This window comes from Drosophila takahashii, chromosome 3R (genome assembly GCF_030179915.1).
Source record: "Drosophila takahashii strain IR98-3 E-12201 chromosome 3R, DtakHiC1v2, whole genome shotgun sequence".
NCBI lineage: Eukaryota > Metazoa > Arthropoda > Insecta > Diptera > Drosophilidae > Drosophila > Drosophila takahashii.
In genome coordinates, this window is record NC_091681.1 from 21,354,126 (window position 1) to 21,375,895 (window position 21,770).

The 21,770-nt window shown below is 49.3% G+C and overlaps 6 protein-coding genes across 6 annotated transcripts; 3 read left to right on the plus strand and 3 right to left on the minus strand.

Moving 5' to 3' along the window:
- Positions 1-37: 37 nt before the first annotated feature.
- On the minus strand, positions 38-3,151 carry DNAlig3 (DNA ligase 3). The gene is made up of 4 exons (XM_017144881.3): positions 2,434-3,151; positions 1,553-2,345; positions 332-1,474; positions 38-265 (listed from the first exon to the last, which is right to left on the minus strand). The coding sequence occupies exons 1-4, from the start codon at positions 3,005-3,007 to the stop codon at positions 154-156; spliced, it is 2,622 nt and encodes an 873-aa protein (XP_017000370.3). The 5' UTR covers positions 3,008-3,151; the 3' UTR covers positions 38-153.
- Positions 3,152-4,472: 1,321 nt separating this feature from the next.
- On the plus strand, positions 4,473-6,029 carry LOC108059552 (saccharopine dehydrogenase-like oxidoreductase). Its single transcript, XM_017144886.3, has one exon. It carries the CDS (start codon positions 4,647-4,649, stop codon positions 5,940-5,942), a length of 1,296 nt encoding a protein of 431 aa, XP_017000375.3. The 5' UTR covers positions 4,473-4,646; the 3' UTR covers positions 5,943-6,029.
- Positions 6,030-6,112: 83 nt separating this feature from the next.
- LOC108059558 (palmitoyltransferase ZDHHC6) lies at positions 6,113-9,616 on the plus strand. The gene is made up of 5 exons (XM_017144896.3): positions 6,113-6,274; positions 7,017-7,201; positions 7,885-7,966; positions 8,449-8,969; positions 9,028-9,616. Exons 1-5 carry the CDS (start codon positions 6,214-6,216, stop codon positions 9,460-9,462), a joined length of 1,284 nt encoding a protein of 427 aa, XP_017000385.2. The 5' UTR covers positions 6,113-6,213; the 3' UTR covers positions 9,463-9,616.
- A 188-nt stretch (positions 9,617-9,804) lies between these two features.
- Dip-C (dipeptidase C) lies at positions 9,805-11,528 on the minus strand. Its single transcript, XM_044394107.2, has one exon. It carries the CDS (start codon positions 11,377-11,379, stop codon positions 9,919-9,921), a length of 1,461 nt encoding a protein of 486 aa, XP_044250042.2. The 5' UTR covers positions 11,380-11,528; the 3' UTR covers positions 9,805-9,918.
- Positions 11,529-11,746: 218 nt separating this feature from the next.
- Positions 11,747-20,115, plus strand: pps (protein partner of snf). The gene is made up of 12 exons (XM_017144902.3): positions 11,747-12,223; positions 12,281-12,700; positions 12,768-14,461; positions 14,927-15,408; positions 15,473-15,647; positions 15,708-16,247; positions 16,312-16,452; positions 16,510-18,273; positions 18,333-18,468; positions 19,134-19,333; positions 19,400-19,562; positions 19,619-20,115. The coding sequence occupies exons 1-12, from the start codon at positions 12,094-12,096 to the stop codon at positions 19,786-19,788; spliced, it is 6,015 nt and encodes a 2,004-aa protein (XP_017000391.2). The 5' UTR covers positions 11,747-12,093; the 3' UTR covers positions 19,789-20,115.
- On the minus strand, positions 20,109-21,295 carry Scgbeta (sarcoglycan beta). Its single transcript, XM_017144903.3, has one exon. The coding sequence runs from the start codon at positions 21,215-21,217 to the stop codon at positions 20,156-20,158; it is 1,062 nt and encodes a 353-aa protein (XP_017000392.2). The 5' UTR covers positions 21,218-21,295; the 3' UTR covers positions 20,109-20,155.
- Positions 21,296-21,770: the final 475 nt, after the last annotated feature.

A 21,770-nucleotide genomic window follows, 5' to 3' on the forward strand; every position in this document is an offset into this window, starting at 1 on the left:
AAGCTCTGGCGCCAAGTGCACGCGTATGTACACGGCATTTGATAATTTTATCAAAGTATTTACTTGTTCTCTATAATATACACATATATTCGGTTTAATCAAGCATGTACGAGTAAAGTAAAAAGTACGAGTAAAATCGATTTAAGCAGGCACTCAGTGTTTTAACATCACCGCATAGAGAGGGAAAGGCTGACGACTCTGGGACTCGAGAGAGGCTTGGAGCCAGCTAACATTCAAGTGCCGGCAGCTGCGTCGATAGAGAGGTCTGGAAATAAGCGAAAACAAATTAATCAAATCGTATTTTTAGATTAAATGAATCTCCAGACTTTACCTAAGCTTCTCCAGCTCCATTGCCTCGTTTGTACTATAGAATACCAGATTGGCTTTTCGCGGTTCTGTGGTACAAGATCCGCCATGCAGTGAAAATTCTTCCCTCAGCTTACTGGAATCTTTTACCATTGCAAAGTGAGCCACCAAGCCTGCAAATAACTTGCCTTTTGCATCTGGCGATTTCTTCTCTTCCTTTGGTTCTGTTTTAATAGGCGTTTTGGTCTCCTTACTGGACTTAAAAAAGTCCTTCATTCCCTTTTGCGATGGCGACAAGCTCCGTTTCACTTTCGGCTCCTTGCGATTTGCTTCTTCCTCAGCATCCGAGCCTGTTTTGGACCTCTTCAGTTTCTTTATGCTACTTGTCTGACTGTCTCCTAATTTTTTATCTTTTTGTGGCGTCTTTTCGACATTCAGCGCTTCCTCGTTCTTTCCACAATTGGCCAAGAGCAGATCCACGTTTACATTCTTCTTGGAGGCATCATACAGATCTTCCAAATGGGCCAGATCAGTTGCCTCTTTCGGCGATTTGTCGCTGCGCCTACGGGTAATCCTGGGGAAACGAATCGAGATGCCAGACGCCGTATGCGCTTCGGACTTGGTGAACTCTGCGCCCGTGATCTCCCACACAGGCATTTTCATCGGATCCTTGGCCAGAACATCGGGCACCAAGGACTTACTGCACAGCAGCCAGTCGGGCGTTGCGTTGGCATCGGCCCGTTCGGTTAGCTTGATAAGTGAGTCGTGTACTTCCGCGTTGGTGGCATCGTCCAGGCCAGAGTGCACTTTGGTCACCGTCTTCCACAGACGACCGAATGTATCGTAGCAACCCATGAGGAAAATGCTCAGCACACCACCTTTTTTCCCTGATCCATACCATGCACCCAGGACAACCAAGTCCGCCGTGTCAGCCATCTTGCCATCGAAGAGGTAATCCTTCTTAACCTTTAGCCAGTTTCTTTTACCGGGCTGATAGGGACTCGTTGGACTCTTCAGCACCACACCCTCGAGATTAGCATGCAAAACCTTGGCCGTCATAATGGCCAATTCCCGCGAATTCTTAAGGAATTCCGACTCCGAAAGCTGTACGTGGGACTTAATGGGTTGAATGTTCTGTTCGAGGATCTCCCGTCGCTTGCGGAATGGCCTAGAAGATTGAGGATGATTATAAGCAGTAATTCATAGGGATATAGATAATTCAATTTAACAACCTTAAACCACTTACAACTGAGTCAAATCCTCGCCGTCGTACAGTATGCAATCAAAAACAAATAAGCAAACGGCAGCATTGGCAAAAGTCTGTTTCTTGTGGGCGCCCAAAGAGCCAAAGGGCAGCAGTGCACCCGTGTCAGTGTCCACCAGAATGATTTCCGAGTCCAGAATCATTTCCCCTGCGCCCGGAAAGGCACGAGGTATGTGCTCCTTCAGAGCTCGTATCTTGTGATCCACAACGGGCTTTAAATTCCGGCTGAAGAATTTAAAGTCCTCGCCCTGCTTGTGGATCTGAACCCGCTCGCCGTCGTATTTGATTTCGCTGTACAGACCAGAGGGGCTCTTCTTGAAGGCTTCCTCCACCGACTTGCAGGGACTGGCCAACATGGGTGATATGGGCGTCATCACCTGAATGCCACTTGCGTTCGCCTTCTTAGCCTTCTTAACCGGACTATTAGCGACCTTTTTATTATCCTTGCCACCGAACTGCTGCACAATGGCTGCCAAATCCCGGGAAGACTGATAGGCGGGATAGGCATCAGGACCAAAGGCATCCAGGATGTGCCTGGCCCGGGCATTGATCCTTAAATCATGCTTCACCAGCCGGATGAAGGTGCGCAGATCCAGGTCGGTGGCTTTCTTGCACAGCTCCTGCAGCAGTTCGGTCTGCTCATCCTCCTTGGTGCGCTCCACCAGCTTTTGGAGCAGCTGCTCTACTTCCTGCAGATAGAGTTTGCTTTGCGCCTGGGGCTTCAGCTTCCTGGAGGCAGCAAAGTGCTTGCTCAGCGTCTCCGAAACGTCGCCATCTACGAGAAACCAGAGGTTAAGGATGCTTCATACAATCTCTGAATTTCACAATATTGTGAAAACATATATATACTCTGTATATCTCACCCTGTTCCAAATCCAGATGCATTTGCTGCTGGTTGGCGTTGAAAATGCGCGAGAAGAGCTTGATTAGCGCCTTGTTCTGCAGATTGTAGACTCGCTGGTCCGCCGCCGGGATGAGGAACTGCACCCAGAGCAGGGTGTCGCCCTCGAAGCCCTGGCCACTGGTGCCCTTGTCGAAGAACCGCTGCAGTTTCTCCACCTTCTTCAGGTAACTCGGCTCGCCGGCTATTTCATCACAGATCCTGCGGAAGGTGTCCAACTTGTTGTCCTCATTGTGCATCCGTTTGCTGGCCATCTTTATGCTGACGAGTCGAGTTAGGAATCTGGCCTGCCTTGTTAAATGGCACAACATGCGCACTGGCGATACAAATTGAAAGTGATTTCTGTTTCCAACTATTTCGTAGAAATATGCAAGCAGACCTTCGACTCGCGGGTAAACAAAAGCGGGACGTTCGACAATCAGCTGTTGATGGCGAAGCACGCTCTCGGCGGCGTTATAATTGGCGGCTCGAGAGTCCTCCAGTGCCGTTACGATTTTGAAGCCCAGCCGCCGGAAAGGGTGCAGATCCGATTCCATGACTTCAACGTGCCCACGGAGAACGAGAATTCCACTGGGTGCCAGCCGGGGGATGCACTACATGTGGTCACCGAGGTGCGCGGACGGTACGAGACGCAGGAACTCCTGTGCGGCGCCTTTCTGCCCAAGCCCCTGATGTCCAGCGGGTCGCAGATGCACCTCCAGTTCGTCGGCAAATATCCACCCACCATGACCAACAAGGTGCAGTACTACGGATTTCGGGCAGAGTACCGCTTTTTAACCAGTAAGTGTTTCCACTGATTCACTTATAGCCTAATTCCACTGATTTTAAAAATATCTTTTTTTGAAAAATATCTTTTTTCTAATTTATCACTTATGTAAGACCCGTTTGATTCGACTTTATTTTGAAACACAATAGAAAATATCGAAATTATATCTCAGAAAAAATCCATGCTTTCGAATCCATTTCTTTACCACCTAAAAAACTCTTTCATCCAAGACTATGGCATCATGTCCGGCGTTCAACTGGACGATTGTTCCTTCGTCTACAACAGCAGTGAGCGAATAAGTGGCCTATTTCACTCACCCAATTTTCCTGGCTATTATCTGGAAAATGTTGTGTGCAATTATTACTTCTACGGAGCCAGTGACGAGAGAGTTGTGCTGCATTTCACATATTTCGATGTTGAAGGAATTGGAGCGTAAGACCTTTTATGTTTAATTTTCTGAAATTGTTTAATAATTATATTTATTAACCAGTTGTGACCACCAGACTGCCAGCGACTACATTGAGTTTTCCAATTTCATGAGCACAGATCGAAAGTACAGCAGATACTGCGGAAAACTGCCCGATTTCGAAATGCGTTCTGAGGGGCGCTTCTTTCGAGTCACCCTGCATTCAAATGATCGCTTTGTGGCCATTGGTTTTCGCGCCCTATACACTTTTGAAACCATCCCGGAGAATGACTCCGATCTGCGAGACAATGCCTCCATGCAGAGCTTCGTTTCGACAGCTTCATCTCATTCGGTTGTCGACTTAACAAATTTAATATTTTATATCATATGCATTTATAAAACATACCAATAAAATAGTTAAAATATAGCAGTAACATAATCAAGTTAATAATAACCTTATAGAATAGGTGGCACGAAAAGGGTTAGTATATTTATTTCAACATAAAACCAACTTAGGAAACTAATTTAAATTTCATAATTGGCGCGAAAAGTATCGCAGTAAACAATATTCATCGATATTAAAGTTTACACGGTCTTTGGATCAATCATTAAATAATACGCGTTACGGAAAAAGGTAAAAATATATGAACTAAAACAATAAATAAGTAATTCCCAATTAATAAAGTGAAAATGAATATTGCACTTTAAGAAATAATTTTTGCCCATTACTGAACATAAATAGATGTATATAGATACTTCTTACGAATTGGAGTTTTACCATAACGGTAACCGCATGAACGTACCACTTGTTGCTATCTGCAATCGATCTTTACCTGAACGATTCAGTTTTGTGGAGTCACTACGCGACAATCTGCAATAAATACAGCTGTTAGTGGGCGCGATTAGCATTATTAACATTTTGCCAGTCGCTCGGAGCAGCCGAATTACCTCTGGGTGTGGAACTGATAAGACTATAAGCGAACCTCTATTTGTGACCTCTGGAATGGCGGCCAAGAAACTGGATGCCATCATCTTCGGAGCCTCCGGCTTCACGGGAAAGTACACGGTTTTTGAGGCGGTCAGTGTGCTTAAGGGCCTGCAATGGGGAATCGCCGGTCGCAATCGGGAGAAGCTGCGCCAGGTGCTCCAGGAGATGGGTGCAAAGTCCAAGACGGATCTCTCGCAAACACCCATCGTCATTGCGGACGTGAACAACGAGGCGTCGCTGCTGGAGATGGCCAAACGCTGCCGGATCGTGGTCAATACGGCCGGACCGTATCGATTCTTTGGCGAGAAAGTGGTGAAGGCCTGCATCGAGGCGGGCACCCATCATGTGGATGTCAGCGGGGAGCCCCAGTACATGGAGACCATGCAGTTGCGCTACCACGATCTCGCCAAGGAGCGTGGCGTGTACGTGATCAGCGCCTGTGGCTTTGATTCCATACCCGCCGACATGGGCGTCACTTTCGTGGAGAAGAACTTCGACGGAGTGGTCAACTCGGTGGAGAACTTCGTGCACATGGGCGTAAAGGGCGGCACCAAGGGTACGGGCAGCGCGGCCCTGAACACCGGCACCTGGGAGAGCGCCATTCATGCCATCGCCAACCGCAGCGAGTCGGTGGCCATCCGAAGGAAGCTCTTTCCCGAGCGCCTGCCCAGATTTCAGCCGGATCTAAAGGCACGATCGCCGCTCTCGCGGGCCGTCGAGGTGGACAACAAGGTTATCCTGCCGTTCCCCGAAACAGATCGCTCGGTGGTGATGCGCTCGCAGCGCTTCCTCTACGAGCAGGAGAAGAAGCGCCCTGTCCAGATGCAGGCCTACATGACCTATCCCTCGTGGTTCGCGGCCAGTGTTGTTGTGCTCTTCGCCTCCGTCATTGGAATCCTGGCCAAGTTCTCCTTCGGCCGGCAGCTGCTGCTCAAGTACCCGGGCGTCTTCTCCGGCGGCATGGCATCCCGCGAGGGGCCCAGCGAGGCCAGAATGGAGCGCTCCTTCTTCAGGATGACCATGAAGGCCACCGGCTGGCCGAAGACCGAGCAGCTGGCCGAGAGCTCGGATCAGTACAGCTCGCCGCCAACGAAGACCTTGACCGTGAGGATTACTGGTCCCAATCCCGGCTATGGATCCACCTGCGTTGCCCTGCTCTCCACGGCCAAGACCATCCTCAACGAAAGCGACAAGATGCCCGGCACTGGCGGAGTCCTGTCCCCAGGAGCCGCCTTCCGTAAAACGGGCCTCATCAGCGAGCTGGAGAAGCACGAGCACGGCATTAAGTTCGAGATTGTGGCCAACAAGTGAACGTGCTTTAAATTACTTATTTAATTGATCAAAATAAAAGTATTTATGAGATATGTTCCTTGAAAATTGAATGTTTTTATTAGTTCAGTTCCGCTTTTTGAATTTAGTGGTTCAACTAGTTCCGTTTTTCCCGCGGTTTTTAAGGTGTTTCCGTGCACGGTCACACCGATAGCAATTTATCGGATTCGTCATCGCTATCGCTTGGGGTACCTTTGTTGTTTACCTTTTTTACCATTGCCATTACCATTTTGGACGCGAAAATATACAAATCATGAGCGCTGAAATATCCGGCTTCCGACGGTTCCTGCACTGGGGACCCATTACGGCCCTGAGTAAGTACTGACTGGGCTAATCCTAGTCAGCGGTTCCAGTCGGGGCACCCACAACTGGCTGTCTGTCTGGAAGGGATGGGCTCCAATTTGCAGAATGGGTGAAAGTGGACGCGGAGTGAATGAACTGCACCCCCTGCCGCCTTCTGTCTGCGCCATATCGTGTTTCATATGCCAACCCACACAAAATCGGTTGTCCACCCACTTGGGACTTTTAATTTGCTTAATGTGCCGCGCTAATTGCGTTTTAGTTGTGTGTCGCTTGGCCTTTTATTGCCCGGAGTTTTTGGGTCCTTGGAGCCTATCTGGAATTTCACGGAGCCACCGAACATGGCGTGCAAATTGCCCGTTTGGCCGCCGGCTGGGCAGACGCCATAGGACTTCCGGAGCTCAACGATATCGCCAAGTGATATACAATTGTTCCCGGCATAATGGCTTTATTGGACGCCGGCCGCTTGTTGCTGTGAAATGCTGCTCATAAAAAGGGATCTGGGATCGGAATCAGTCGCAGAAAGGCCGAAATTACTCATTACTGGACCGTGGTGCCGGCTAATCAACTCGAAAAGCGACAATAAACTAAATAAATGAGCCTTATTTCCTGCGCACGCAATTGCCAAGCCAAGCATGGCCACCAAAGTCACCCCATCCGAGCGAAAAGAGGGCTAGGTCGACTTTCCATTTATATGAATATCAAATTTTCGGACATGATTCACTCTAATGCTTATCTACCGCTTCTATTTTTCAGGCATCATCAAGTGCATAACGCTGACGACGCTCTACATGAACTCAATGTGGTGGCCGCCGAATGAATCATTCGCCGGATTTGCCCACCAGGCGCTGTTCCTGCTCCTCTCCACGCTGGCCACCTTCAATTACGTCATGGCCACGTTGACAGGTCCCGGACTGATGCCAAAACAGTGGCAGCCGAAGGTAACTGGAGTGGGCAGAAGCATTTGTTGTGACACGACACCTGTTACCATTGATAATGCCTTCCATTGGCCCCGAAAAGCGGTTGTCAAAGCACTTTGCCCCGGGGGTGTTTTCTCAGTTCCTTTGTGCATCGTCATTCCAAAGCGGAAACAATTGTTTAGCTTCTGAAGAGTAGGCTCCCTCGGTCTCTGCGGGGTTTCCTTGTCCGAGTTTCGGCCCAGACAAATGGGCCAACCCAGCCCATTGGCGTGTGTGTGACTGCTTATCGCATAATCCGCGCCAATTAAACGCTGCAATTTATTTTAAAGAATCCGGGCGATCCAACCGGAGGATCCGCAAGATGTCGTGCAAGTAACGTTTTTCGTCGCCCATTCATTTTGTCCGGCCGTGGCGCGACCCAAATATAATTTATTAGCGGCGACTCCTGCACGCGAACGCATTCAAAAGGGGCCCAAAGTCCGTAATGCAATTACCCGAATTTGCATAAATGTTTTGTAGGCGAGCCCAGACGCAAGAGGGGCGGTTTAGTTGGGCTAGTTGGGTGGTTGTGGGCAATGGGAGGTGGTCACTTAATGAGCTGTGCGTCGTTAGGTTTTGTTGTACCTGGCCGTTTCGGGAAACGCGCATAAATCACAAATAATATGCTCGTTCTCTGTATTTTAATGAATTTAAATTTTTGGCAGGATCCCAAGGACGCCGAGTTCCTGCAGTATTGCAAAAAGTGCGAGGGCTACAAGGCCCCACGCTCCCATCATTGTCGCAAGTGTAAGTTCGCCGTAAAATATTAATTTGCATGATAATTACAAATAATTTAAGCAAATTGAAATCATAAAAGCATGCTTAATTATATACAATTTTAACAATAGCTTTGAACTTTAAAAATACGTTTTACATATCAATTGCCATATCAAAATATTTTAGTTCTTACGTAGATTTATGCTATAATTTTAGATTTATCCTTGCACATTGAAATCTTAATTTATAATAACATTTAAAAATATCAAATAATTTTAAACACAACTTTTAACACAAATATAAGAGGCTTATAGCATTAAAAACCCTAATTAAAAATATCAATAAATTTTTAACACAAATATAGGAGACTTATAGCATCAAAGACCGTAAAATTGTGCATAAAATAAGCTTCTTAATTTTAGAAATAATTTATTTCGAACGTTGTATAGATTTTCGAAGACAAGTGAAACCTAATCTTTAATGACGTTTTACTATATACTTGCAAAAATCAGGTGACCGCTGCGTAAAGAAGATGGACCACCACTGCCCGTGGATAAATCACTGCGTTGGCTGGGCCAACCACGCCTACTTCACCTACTTCCTGCTCTTCTCCATCCTGGGCAGCTTGCAGGGCACCGTGGTGCTCTGTTGCTCCTTTTGGCGCGGCATTTACCGCTACTACTATCTCACCCACGGGCTGGCTCACCTGGCCAGCGTCCAGTTCACGCTGGCCAGCATCATCATGTGCATTTTGGGCATGGGTCTGGCCATCGGAGTCGTCATTGGTCTGAGCATGCTGCTGTTCATCCAGCTGAAGACGATCGTCACTAACCAGACGGGCATTGAGATTTGGATAGTGGAGAAGGCCCTGTACCGCCGCTACAGGAATGCCGACAGCGACGACGAGTTTCTCTATCCCTACGATCTGGGCTGGCGCCAAAATTTGCGACTGGTGTTTAATGATGAGTGCCAAAAGCGAGGCGATGGCATCGAATGGCCTGTGGTCGAGGGCTGCAATCAGTATACATTAACGGTGAGCATGTAAAAATCATCTTTCTAAAACCATAAACCAAACCCTCTTCTCTTTACAGCGAGAACAACTGGCGCAGAAGGAGGAGAAGCGGGCCAGAACGCGCACCTTCAGATGCATCAGACCCGTCACTGGTCGCTGGCTGCCGATATTCTCGCAGGGATGGCGGGTCTGCGTGGCCGCTCCCTGTTCCGATGAGCCGCGCATTCGCCTCCGACCCGACGACGTGATTAGGGTCACCCGCTTCCGCAACCACTGGCTGTTTGGGGAGCGAGTGCCCTCCGAAAAGGAGCTGATTGGCGGGAAGAAGCACCAGCGTAGGGGTCACATTCGCGGCTGGTTCCCACGCCGCAGCGCCGTCGAGGTCATTGAAGCGGTCCAGGAATGCAGCGGCGATAGCAACAGTGACGGTACGTCACCTCCGACTCAAAATGGCAACGCCCACAGCCACTTGAAGCAGCAGCAACGAAACGGACACGCCAAAAAGTACATGTAGCCCGAATCGGGCAGAGAGCAACTCATGGCACTCCATGCTTGTAAATAGATATAGATACCGCTTGGAGACTGGAATCTCGCACGCTTAGCCAGGCCGCCGTCTCGTTTACTCTGTTAACACTGTCGACCAATAAAAAAACAAACGCGTAAGTTGATATCAGCTCTTGATGTGAATCGAAGTTAATCAAGTTGTGTATCAGCATGTGGTCAGCATTATCGCTTGCCGTTTTCAGATAGCCATTGCACCTTAATTCTTTTGCCGAAGTAATAAATTATGTGTATATAATATTAAATAGCCCACGCTACTCTTTAAAAGGTTAATCAAATCTTCAGTATAGTTAAATAGCTTTAAAGATATTTATTTATTGTATATTCCATAATTTGATTATGATACCAGTATATAACATATGCATAAGTGTACGATACTTTTTCCAAGCTCTAAGCCTGCAGTTTATATTTAAGGCGAGCTCATAGCTGCCTCGATTTCCTCAACTGTGCGTGGCACAATGGCAAAGTTCTCGACGCCAGTTTTTGTGATTAGCACGTCGTCCTCGATGCGCACGCCTCCAAATCCACGGAAGCGGTTGAACATCTCTACGTTGATGTATTTAACAATGTTTGGATCGGCCAAAGCTTTGTCCATCAGCCAATTGATGAAGTAGCAGCCCGGTTCGATGGTCACATACATGCCGGCTTTAAGGATTCGGGCAAATCGCAACTTGCTCAGCCACGGCTCACTGGGGCGACTCGGTTCCGTGGGCAGGTAACCGCCCACATCGTGCACATCCAGACCAATGAGATGACCCAGACCGTGCGGCTGGAACACGCCGGAAACTCCTGCCTCGAGCATCTCCTCCACGTCGCCGGTTAGCATGCCGCCCTCCTTCAGCTGCTGCAGCAGCACCTTGCCCGCCAACCTGTGCATGTCCACCCAGGATACTCCATCCCGGGCCGCCTCCGTCACCGCATCACGTGCAGCCAAAACGGCATTGTAGATGAACTTCTGATCCTCGGTGAACTTGCCGTTGGCCGGGAACGTGCAGGTGATGTCTGCCGCATAGCCGCAGTAGTTGGCTCCCATGTCGAACAGGCAGAGATCGCCGTCCTGGACGGGCCGGCTGTTGGGTGCTCCCGCATGACCGTAGTGCAGAATCGCTGAGTTCGTTCCGCTGCCGCAGATGCAGGTGTACGAGGCGTGCCGGCAGCCGCCCACCGAGTAGGCGTGGTGCAGGAACAGGGACTCGCCCTCGAACTCCATGCGACCGGGACGCATAAACTTCATCACCTTGATGTGGGCGTCCGATGAGACCTTGGCCACATAACGCAGCACCTCGATTTCCGCCGGTGACTTGATCACCCGGCATTCGGAGAGGATGGGATAGAGCAGATCGCAGTCGGTCACGTACTTCTCCTTGCCCTCGAACTCAGGCGGCTGGAGGGTGAGGCCGCTATCGCTATTGGTGCCACTCAGCGTGAGTATCAACTTGGGCGACGCCCTCTCCAGATAGGCGGTCAATTCGTCGGCGTAGAGCACCTCGTCCACCTCGTACATGTCCTTGAAGGCCTCCAAACCAAGCAGTTCGCCCATCCAGGTGCCGTACTCATCCGGAAAGCGGGGAACGAACAGGATGCTCTTCTGGGCGCCCGTCTTCACATCGATGGTGAGGATTCCATAGCAGGCGGGCTCCTTGACGCCAAACAAGTACTGGAAGTAGGACTCCTGCCGGAAAACGTAGTCCACGTCGGTGTTGTACAGGCTCTTGTCCTTGCCGCCCTCGAGCAGCACCAGCAGGTTGCCCGCATCGAACTTTAGGCCCGGAAGGAGCTCCTTCAGGATCGCCTTCACTGCGCGATCCCTGTTGTCCCGGAAAAGAGTCATGGGCACGGCATGGCCCGATCCCATTTGGTAGGCTGACATGGTTTCGCTGGGGAGGACAAAGTTTAACTGTGGCTCAGCCCAGTAAGATTAGCTGATGATAGGGGACAAACAAAGGCAGTAAATTATGTGCTTTTATCAGTGTTTCTTGTTGTTTTCTGCAGCAGTATGACCGTCTGCCGAACGCCAAAATAAACTGAAGTTTCTTGTTGATCGTGAGTTTGAGTTTATAATATAAACTTGATATTAAAAAAATATATTTATTCTAGAATTAATTACCTAAATTCACACAATCTTGACATTTAAAAAAAAATCAGTAATTTATTACTATTTATAAAAACGTAAATTGAAAAGAGATGAATCCCCCCAATGAACTAGTTCCTTGGAGCGACGCTCGATAACTATCGATTACCTGCGGCATCGGCAGCATTCCCACGTCTGGTCACACTCGAGCTGGCTTTATTGCAAATTTTATTTTCATAATTCAGGAGAATTTGCATTTTAAAGCGAGAAATAGGCCAATTCTGCGCCCGAACCGCAACCTACCGCACAGCCAACTAGTAAGAGCAGATTGTGGAGCAATACCAGTATTACGTATCGACCACCGAACCGAAGTGACCCGTTTCCAGCCCGACACTCAATGTCGGCGTCACAACGCGGCGGATGCAACAACAAATGAGTCGTTCTGTTCTAAGCCGATAAAGTGGTCCGCCGACTCCAATGCGCCGCTAGCGGAGATCAGGAGCAGTTGCCGCCATGTCCAGTTCGGTGTTTACGGAGGCGCCCAGCGCCCGGCCGGCGGCAGCCGACAGTGACTCCAATCTGGTGGTGGTCTACAGCAAGAATGGAGTCTCCTTCGACGAGCGCGCCATCGGGAATATCATGGGTGAGTGCTCCGTCTGCAGTATTCCATTGCTCCCTAAATGACAAGCGTTTTTTGTAGAGGAAAAATCGATTTCCACCATCAGCGTGGTGCGTCTCACCTCGCCCACGCCCAGCATGGTGGACCAGGAGGAGGCCGAACGGCTGGAGGAGCTGGCCAGCTTCATGGACGCGGCCACGGACTCGGAGCTGGACAGCGACAACGGCAGCCAAAGTGGCGGCGGCGGCGGTGGCGAGGATACCAGCGATGCGGACGCCCAGGACGAGGATAACCAAAACACCGGCGGGGAGAGTCACAATGGTGACTCCACGGAGACGGAAACCGAAGCCCCGCGCACCCGCAGGCGTGCCGGCCGAAAGCCCAAGACCATCAAGAAGCGCAAGCGACGCAGGCCCAAGGAGCGACCCCAAATTGTGGGCCTGCGGGTGGAGCAGTTCTATGCGGACAGCACGGCTGATATGGTTGTGAAAAATGCACTGAGTAAATGGCTTGCATAGACTAAAAATAAACCCTTGCAGCCTCTTAATTATTTATATTCTCTTCACAGAGCTGGCAGGAGTTTCCGTCTACAAGAGGACTGCGGAGACAGACGCGCAGCTGGAGGTTATCCGCAACGACCACAACTACACACCCTTCACGTCGCCGGAGCAGCTCAGGAATCACAAGCGAGCCGAGAAGATGGCCATGGAGGTGCAGGCCCAGAGCCGCAAAATCATTATGCAAGCACCGGGCAGTGTGAAGCTAATCAATGCCAAAAAGCGCGTCCAGGCTGTGCCCTTCAGTCCGCTGCAGGTGAAGGTCCAGCGAGTGGCCGTGAAGCCACAACAAGTTCCGCAGCCGACGCAGCTGCAGGTGATCCGCAAGCCCATCCAGCCGCCACTGCCACAAAAGCCAGAGATTATTGCGAGCAGACCGAGACCCACACGCGCTCCCGTCAAAGTGATTGCTCCAGTGCAGGACTTCATCGAAGACGACGACGATGCGCATAGCTCGGATCCCGCGGACGAGGAGAACGCCGACAAGTCCTATGATACGGAGGAGATGAGCGAGGAGAGCGATGACTTCCAGGAATCGGACAACGACCGCGACAGCGACATGGACTTCGATATGCGGCGCAGCGGCGGCCGCACTGCGAACAAGAGGAAGCGAGTGAGGAAGGTGGTGAGGCCAGCGGCTCAAAGCAAACCAGTGAAGCCTCTGCACCCGTCGCCCTCCGCACCGCAGCACTTCCCAGAACTAAAGAAGCGGAAGGAAGTCGTTGTGGAACAGAACAAGGCCCCGCAGATTGGCCAAATCATTCAGTTGCCCACGAAAGCGGCGGCGCCCACAGTGTTTGCCCTGGGCAGAGGACTTCCCAGCACCTCGTTCTTGAAGATTCGACCCACACATCAGACGCTGCCGGTCAAGAAACCACCACTGCCAACGGCGGCACCCGCAAATTCCAATGTGCGCCGCATGCCAGCCGTGCAATTGGGCAGGATCATGAACTCGCCGCAGGAGGTCAAGGAGATTATCATTAACAAGAACATGGCCAGCCCCAAGGGAGTGTTTACCAATTTGAACAGCCTGCTGGGCGAGAACAACAATGCTACCATCAAATCCTCGCCTGATCCTCTCCGCCACCGTGCTGTGATGTCGCCCAGCACTCCACGGTCGAGCTACAGCCAGCAGATGCCCCCGATTGTGGTTCCTGTTCCTGCTTCTGCTGCTGCTCCCTCGCAAGCTTTAACCCCGTCCAAGGGGTTCATGCCCATCGGCGTGGACACGGCTCAGTCGCACAAGTTGCCCGCCCAAATTGTGATCGAGACCCACCAGAGTTCCTCCGAGTTGGCGGCCGAGAATGACAAGCAGCTGGATCTAATCAACTCGATTGTGCAGGACGAACTGCTGAAGGCGACGCTCGTGGAACAGCCGCCAGTTAATGCCGATGAAGATATACCAAAATTGGTTAAGATGCTGGAGAGCACAGCGGCGGATTTGGGTCCCCAGTTGCCACCGCAAAACTTTGGTAATTGCGGCTTGCAGGGACCAGAAAATCCCATTGACATTATGGAGACGGCGGACGAGGATGAGATTACGGCAGATTTCCTGCAGCATGTGGTGGGTCTGATCGAGGAGGACAAGCAGTTTGAGGCCGAGGTGGTGAAGCAAGTGCTGGCCAGCACAGAGCCGGGTACCCTGGATGACATTGTGTCGTTGCCTACGCAGCCTGTAATCTTATCGCAAGGCTCAACCGTTCAGGTAGGTGTAGAGCTTCCCCATTCCCTGCATGAATGGATTTAATGAATTATTTTGAATTTGTGGTTTTATATGTAGGAATTAATTAGAATTTCGAGTTTAATAGAATTTAATGAATGAATGGCATGAATTCCGAAATAATTCAAACGACCATTTCTTTTGAAGAAGAAAGGCCCATAATTTTGTGATTAAATCTACCTGAATTTTATTTACTAAGCAGTTAACATTGATTTGTTAAAAAATTTCCACTTTTTGTTCTCAAAAAAAAACACAATTCATAAAAATTATTCATTCAATTCGAAATGAATTAGGAAAACATTCAATTTATTTCACATAGAATTGAATCAAACAAATCAGAAATTTCATGGAATACTATGATAAAACACAAATTGAATGATTCACGCAGGGCTCTAGTAGCGTTTTCTATGTTCTGAGATCAAAGCTCAACTTTATATTTATTTTTTTCAGACCCCAGCGAATCTGCCTGCTCAAGCTGTTCTTGTAGAGCCCTCGCAATCGATGACCTCACTGCCCATTGCCTGCAGTACTCCTTCGAGGAGCGTGGCAACAACACCTTTGGCTACCTCGGCAAAGGTTGTGCGTGGCAACGGTCGGGTCATTTACCTGCCTCCCATGGAAGCGCCCACAACGCGTGCCAAGCGACGGGCACAGTTTCCCGCAGCCTCCGGAATAGCCACTACTAGTAGCGCGGATCTGGGCAACGTGTCCTTTGGTGAAACGTCTCTGGATACAAGCATTAGTCAGCTGGCCAATATCAGCAGCCTGAGCAATGACAGCCAAACGGGAGTGGGGCCAAAACGACCCAATCCCAGGGAGCCATCGCTGGCCAGGCGCTCCGCGGTGCCCAGAAGATCGAAGAAGCTTAACACGAGTCAGAGCAATGATCCCGAGGCCTCAGAATCTCAGGAGGATGACGATGATCCCAATAAGTAATACTTAATAATGCAATAATTCTGAAATATTTTGTATTAACCATTTATCTTTTTATTCCAGGCTCTGGTGTATCTGCCGTCAGCCCCATAATAATCGTTTTATGATCTGCTGTGACTTGTGCGAGGATTGGTTCCACGGAACATGTGTTGGGGTCACCAAAGCAATGGGCACAGAGATGGAACACAAGGGCGTCGACTGGAAGTGCCCGAAATGTGTTAAGAAACAGGAGGAGAAGGTAAAATCAGTTTAAATCAAATCAAATCTGCTTAAAGTTATTAATTATTTAACTTTCCAGAGCCAACCGCGCATAACGGACATGTTGGTTAGCAAAACATCCTTAGCACCAGCTGAGGAAAAACCAAATGAAACCAAAGTACCATCGTCGTCGGTGGAATTTGTTCAGGTTACTACGACTCCTTCGACGCCCAGAAGAACACTGCCGGTGGGGGTTACCGTAGCCAGTTCCCCCATGCGAGTGCCTATGATAAAGTCGGCGAAGAAATTCCCAAGCAGTGCAATCCCCAATCAGCAGCAGCCGCAGCTTAACTTTATCAAATTGGGACCATCCCCTAACCGCATTTCGGAGTCGATTTGTGTTGTCTGCAAGCGGCCGGCGAGCTCCAATTCCGTTTACTGCGGCGAAGAGTGTATACGGAAATACGCCCAAAGCGCCCTTCACTCACACTCGGTGGCCAAAGGTCCAGAAAGTCCGTTGCCGCAATTTGCCAGCGTTCAATCGCCTTTGAACAACTCCCTGGAGGCCAAGAAAAACAAGAAGAAGGATCTGTTTGAGGACGTGCTGAGGCAGGCGGACTCTGTTTCAAAAGTGGATCGTGTAAGCAATAAGCCTAATCTAATTTTAGTTTCTTTAACTATAAAATAATGCTCGATCCTTTCAGATAAATGTGTTTGAGCGCAGAACGGGACGTGTAATCACCGGCCACTTGGCACCAACTGCACATCAGTTGCGAAAATGGCTGCAGGAGAATCCCACCTTCGAGGTGCTGCCCTCGGGAACACTTCAGTCAACCGACGCAGAGGTAAGTTCTGCTTGCTTTTAAATCGAAATTCAAATAATTCACTAATTTTATTGATAGAAGCGTCAGCTAAAACGAGCCCCGGAATTATCCACCTCCGCTGAAGCTGCCGCAGTTGCAAATGCAGTTCCAAAAAAGCCGATTGAAGCTGCGACCAAATTAAGCCAACCAATTGCAGTTCAGGCTAACTCAGTGGGGATCTCTTCCGTGCGTAACTTGCCCAAGAAGGAGAAAGAGAGGCCTTCAACTCCAGCGCAAGTGGCCACGCCCAGTCGAAGCGCAGGCAAACCCGAACCCGTTCGAATTGGCATTCGACGGTCCCTCAAAGAGCAGCTGCTGTCGCGGATCAAGGAGGCCCAGGCTGCAGAGCTGACCTCAAGCCAGGAGGCAGCAACCCAGTGGCTGACGGTACTCGAAGTGGATCAGTTCGTGAAGAACGTGGAATTGGAAATGTTCAATTCGTTTGGACGCGACGTGGGTGCCAAGTACAAGGCCAAGTATCGGTCGCTTATGTTTAACATCAAGGATCGCAAGAACCGAACGCTGTTCGAGAAGATATGTGCCAAGCAGGTGGAGCCCAAGCAGCTGGTGCGAATGACGCCCGAGCAGTTGGCCAGCCAGGAATTGGCCAAGTGGCGAGAGGAGGAGAATCGACACCAGCTGGACATGATCAAGAAATCCGAGCTGGACATGCTGTCGTGTGCCCAAAACTATGTCGTAAAGACGCACAAAGGAGAGGAGGTGATTGCCACGAAGGTGGATGTTACGCTGCCCGAAGAGGATGTCATCGAAGCATCTGCGGTTGACAAGAAGCAGTCGTCAGTGGTGAGTGAGCCAGATACCTCCATACTGGAACGTTCCTCCTCCAGGGAGAAGTCGGGGTCATCGAAGGAGAAGCGCCACAAGAGCCACAAGCATCATCACCGCAAACGGAGTCGCAGTCGTTCCAATAGTCGCGGTCGAAACGTCGAGAAGCGCCATCGTCGCCATCACAACGAAGGGGATTCAGCTGGAGGAGGAGGAGGAGAATCGCGAGAGCATCGATCCCGCGAGAAACAAAGCAGGGAAAGAGATGAGGTGATGCCCAAGAAGAGGGAGGAAAACGATCAATCGCCGGTGCCCAAAAAGAAAGTAGAGCCCAATGCCTACAACCTGATTGATCAAATTCTGGAATCTGAGAAAACCGTTGAGCAGGCAGCGAATTTGGGCAAACCGAAACCTTCACCCAAGCCACTGCCAACTCTGCCAAAGGCCGCCGAGCCGCAGGACAACTACTCCCGCTATGTGCAAGGCCTGACCATGAGTTCCCTGTGGTCCGGCACCCTCAAGATGATCGACCTGGCTGACTTTGAGATGGTCATGTACCCCGTTCAGGGCAACTGCCAACAACTAGGCAGCCTAATGCCCAGCCAGATGGATGTAATCGGTCGCATTACCCGCGTAAATGTCTGGGAGTACATCAAGAAGCTGAAAAAGAGTCCCACAAAGGAGGTGGTCCTGGTGAACATATTTCCCGCATCGCCCAGCGAGACACGCAAGTTTGATCTCTTCTTCGAGTACCTCGACTCGCGTCAGCGGTTGGGCGTCTTGGGAGTGGACTCGGATCAGGTGCGGGACTTTTACATATTCCCACTGGGCACCAACGATGAGTTGCCGCCAGCGCTGCAGACCCCAGAGTCAGTTCCCTTCTTCGAGGACGCCCAACGACCCAACACGTTGCTTGGCATCATCGTGCGCTGCGTGAGCAAGCGACCTGCAGAAGCTCCGCCAACGACACCATCAGTGCCTTCTCCGGTTCCCACTGCCAGCAGCAAGGTAGCAAGGGTAGGGATTTCTTTTTATCAGTAAGCTTTACCGACTTAAATACTCTATCCCCGTTGCAGAAATCTCGCAGCACGACCGTGTTCACGCCCCAAAGCAGCCCCAAACGCAAGGCGAGCACCCACTCGACCAGCTCCAAGGATGATGAGTTCGACATCGATGCCATCATCAAGGCGCCAATTGCAAAGCTGCAGAAGAGTAAGTATAATCAAAACAGGAAAAGAAGCTAGCTTCGGCCAGCCGAAGTTTATATACCCGTGCAGATCATTTCTATTAATTTACAATTCGCAAATTTCCTATTATTTTGACATTATTTTTTCTGACCTTCCTATGGCAGCTTTATAATAAAGTCGTCAGATTTTTGTTAAATTTAATTAATTCGGAAATATTAAAAAAAAGTCATATCCAAGAGTAGGAGAGAATACAATAAAAACCAAAGAAGCTATAATTTATTTCCTATTATTTTCCCAATAATTTTCCGATCGTTCCCATGGCAGCTATATGATAAAGTCGTCCGATTTTTTAAATATTTTATCCGAAATTCAGAAATATATAAAAAACATTGTTTCATCGTAGAAAGTAATGTTTAAAAAAAGACCGAAGCTAGAATTTTGTTCCATTATTTTTCCGATTAATCCTATGAGAGCTATAGGATATAAATGTCCGATCCGTCTGGTTCCGACTTATATACAACCTGCAATAGAAAGAAGACTTTTGGGAAAGTTTCAACCCGATAGGTTAAAAAACTGGGAGACTAGTTTGTTTGTTTTACTGCGTTGCAAATTTCTGACTGAAATCATAATACCCTCTGCAAGGGTATAAAGATCATTAAAGGGCCTTATATTAATGATGGATATTTTCAGCTGTACCCAAAGCGGTGCCCCTGCCAACGGTGACGAACGATGCCGATGACGAGCCCTATTCGCCTGGCGGATCCGACGACGAATTGGTGCCGACTGCTCCAAGAATCCCGAACGATCTTGAGCGGCAGGTGAATGAAATTAACAAGCAAATAGCCGCGCAACAAATGGAAATAGCCGGCTTGCTTAAAGTAGAGCCCTCGGTAAGTATCGGTATTTAGACAACCCAGTCTAGCATTTCTCTAATTTCTTAACTCGTTTTTCTGCAGGGATCAGCGTCCTCGTCGAATGTTCTAGCCGGCATATCAATTCCACCAAATCTTTCAAAGATCCTGGCCAGCATCAAGGACAAAACGGACCTGTCCTCTAATGCTGGCGAAGGAGATGAGGAGTACAACCCCGAGGACGCAATCACCACGGCCAGTTCAATGGGTGAGTCGACTGGAATACCCACTAAATGCAGAGTTTTATCAACGATTCCCTTGCAGCAGCGAAGCCGAAGAGCAAAGGTCGTTTGGCGCATCTAAGTGAAGCTGAGCTTCTTAGAATGGCGACGGACAATATGGCAGGCGTGAGTCCCAGCTCGTCAAGGAGCCGCCACCAGCATCATCCACCGCCACCGCTTCCACCACCGCCGCCACCGCCTCCGGGTGTTTAGGGAACACCACCAACTGGAAGTAGGCTAACCCGCGCGCTAATCCTTTAATCGTTATTAGTTTCTGAATGAAATTCACGACACTCTTGATTTGAAATTGTCCCTCGCCCTCTCATTGTGTACATTCTCATCCAGCGAATTCGATACCATCTATGTATTATATCTGGCCAATCGGAACTATTTAATTTTCAAACCCCCACTTAATCAGGATCCTCTGTCGCCTTGCAATGCAAGTTAAGAATCGGTTTTTCGCATCATACTCTTTCGAATCCTGTACATTTCCTGGAAAATAAAAAGTGCTACGTAACATTTGTTTTAGGGATACGATAATCGTGACGATCTCTCTTTATTTTCTTAGTTAGTTGACCGCTTAGTTGACCTCGCAGGGATCGTCCTTGCCGCTAAAGTGGGCGCACGTAATCTTGGGACCGTTGTGCACCCGTGGAATGGCGATGCGGAAGAGGGTGCCGTGCGGCATGCACACACAGATCTTGTACTGCACGCTGCCCGTGCGGAGTCCCAGTTCCGAGCTGACGATCGGGATGCGCTCCATGTCCAGGAAGATCCCTGTGCCCGCCTCCAGGATGGTGGCGCCCTGCGTGGAGTTTATCAGGACATGATGCTCGGCCTGCATGTCCACGCTTGCCGCATCGAAGTAGACGCCCTCGGAGCCCCTGATGGCCATGCGTCCGTCGCTCTCGAGGACGAGGGACTCGTCGATGGGACTCGCGATGCCGCTGGCACTCACCACCTTGGCCTGCAGCGCCTCCACTCCGCCAGGAATATTGTACTGCGGTCGGTGGGTGGTGAAAATGGGCTGCTTATCGATCGGGTCCTTGACCTCAAACAGATTCGTGGCCTGGACGAGGATGCCCTCCCGGTTCAGGACAATCCTATCCCGTTCGTTGGTAGCACCATTGCCATTGCGAAAGACCCGCACATGGACACCACTTTCCTGATCTTCAACGGCATCGCTGCTAATGGTCACCGGAACGTCGGAGAAGCCGTGAATCTGCCCAATCGAGTTGGTCTGCACCCGCTCCAGGTCCGTGGAGCCATAGAACTTGACCACATCCACCTCGGGAATCACCTCCATGCCCTGGACACCTTTGCCCAGCCGCAGCACACCCACAATGGTGAGGGTCAAGATCAGATTGCCCACGGTCAGGACCAAAAGGAGAACCACTATGGTCCAAAAGGCGAAGGTGTTGCGCCCTTGGTGACCGGGATGCAGGCGCGAGCAGCTGTCGCTGTTGTACTTCTCGTCGAAGTAGTCACCCGTATCCGTCTTGGAGTCGTCGCGGCAGAAGTCCAGATCCGCGACCGCTGCTCCGATGGGCAGGGTGACGGACAGCGCGTTCTCCGAGTTGGCATCGTCGGAATAGGACGGCGAGGGTCCCCGGATGAAGGTGTTCTCAAAAGTATTCATCATTGGATCGAAGTATTCCGAGTGTGCTCCTCTTGAAAAACCGTTCGCCCAATAGCTGTATCCAGTGGAATAAAAATAGTGAGTGTACATGTGAGGTATACAATTCTTGGACATGCGCAGAGGTTCAATCCGCCAAAATTTAAAAAATTTCTAGATTTCCTGAATTTTTAAAAAGTGTTTTAAAGCAGTTTTTGAGATAAAATAAAAAAAGGTAAGTGAAATTATTTATATTTATAGTGCACCTACATTATTTTTATTCATAGCAACTTTTCAAAATATTTTTTTTGAAATTAGTAAAATTTCTGATTTTTCTTATATTTTTATAAAGGGAGTATCTATTGTAATAATATAGTAAAATATATCAGTTAAAAAGAATTCAAATAATAACCAACCGTTAATTAATTTTTCTGTCAGCCCTGGCTTTGAAAAAAAAAAGGTGCTTTGAACTAGTTTAATTTGAATATTAAACTTTGGAAGTTTGAATATAAATATAAATGTAATTAATTCAATGCAATTTTTTTTGTTTGCTTAAATAAAAACAAAATAACACATTAGG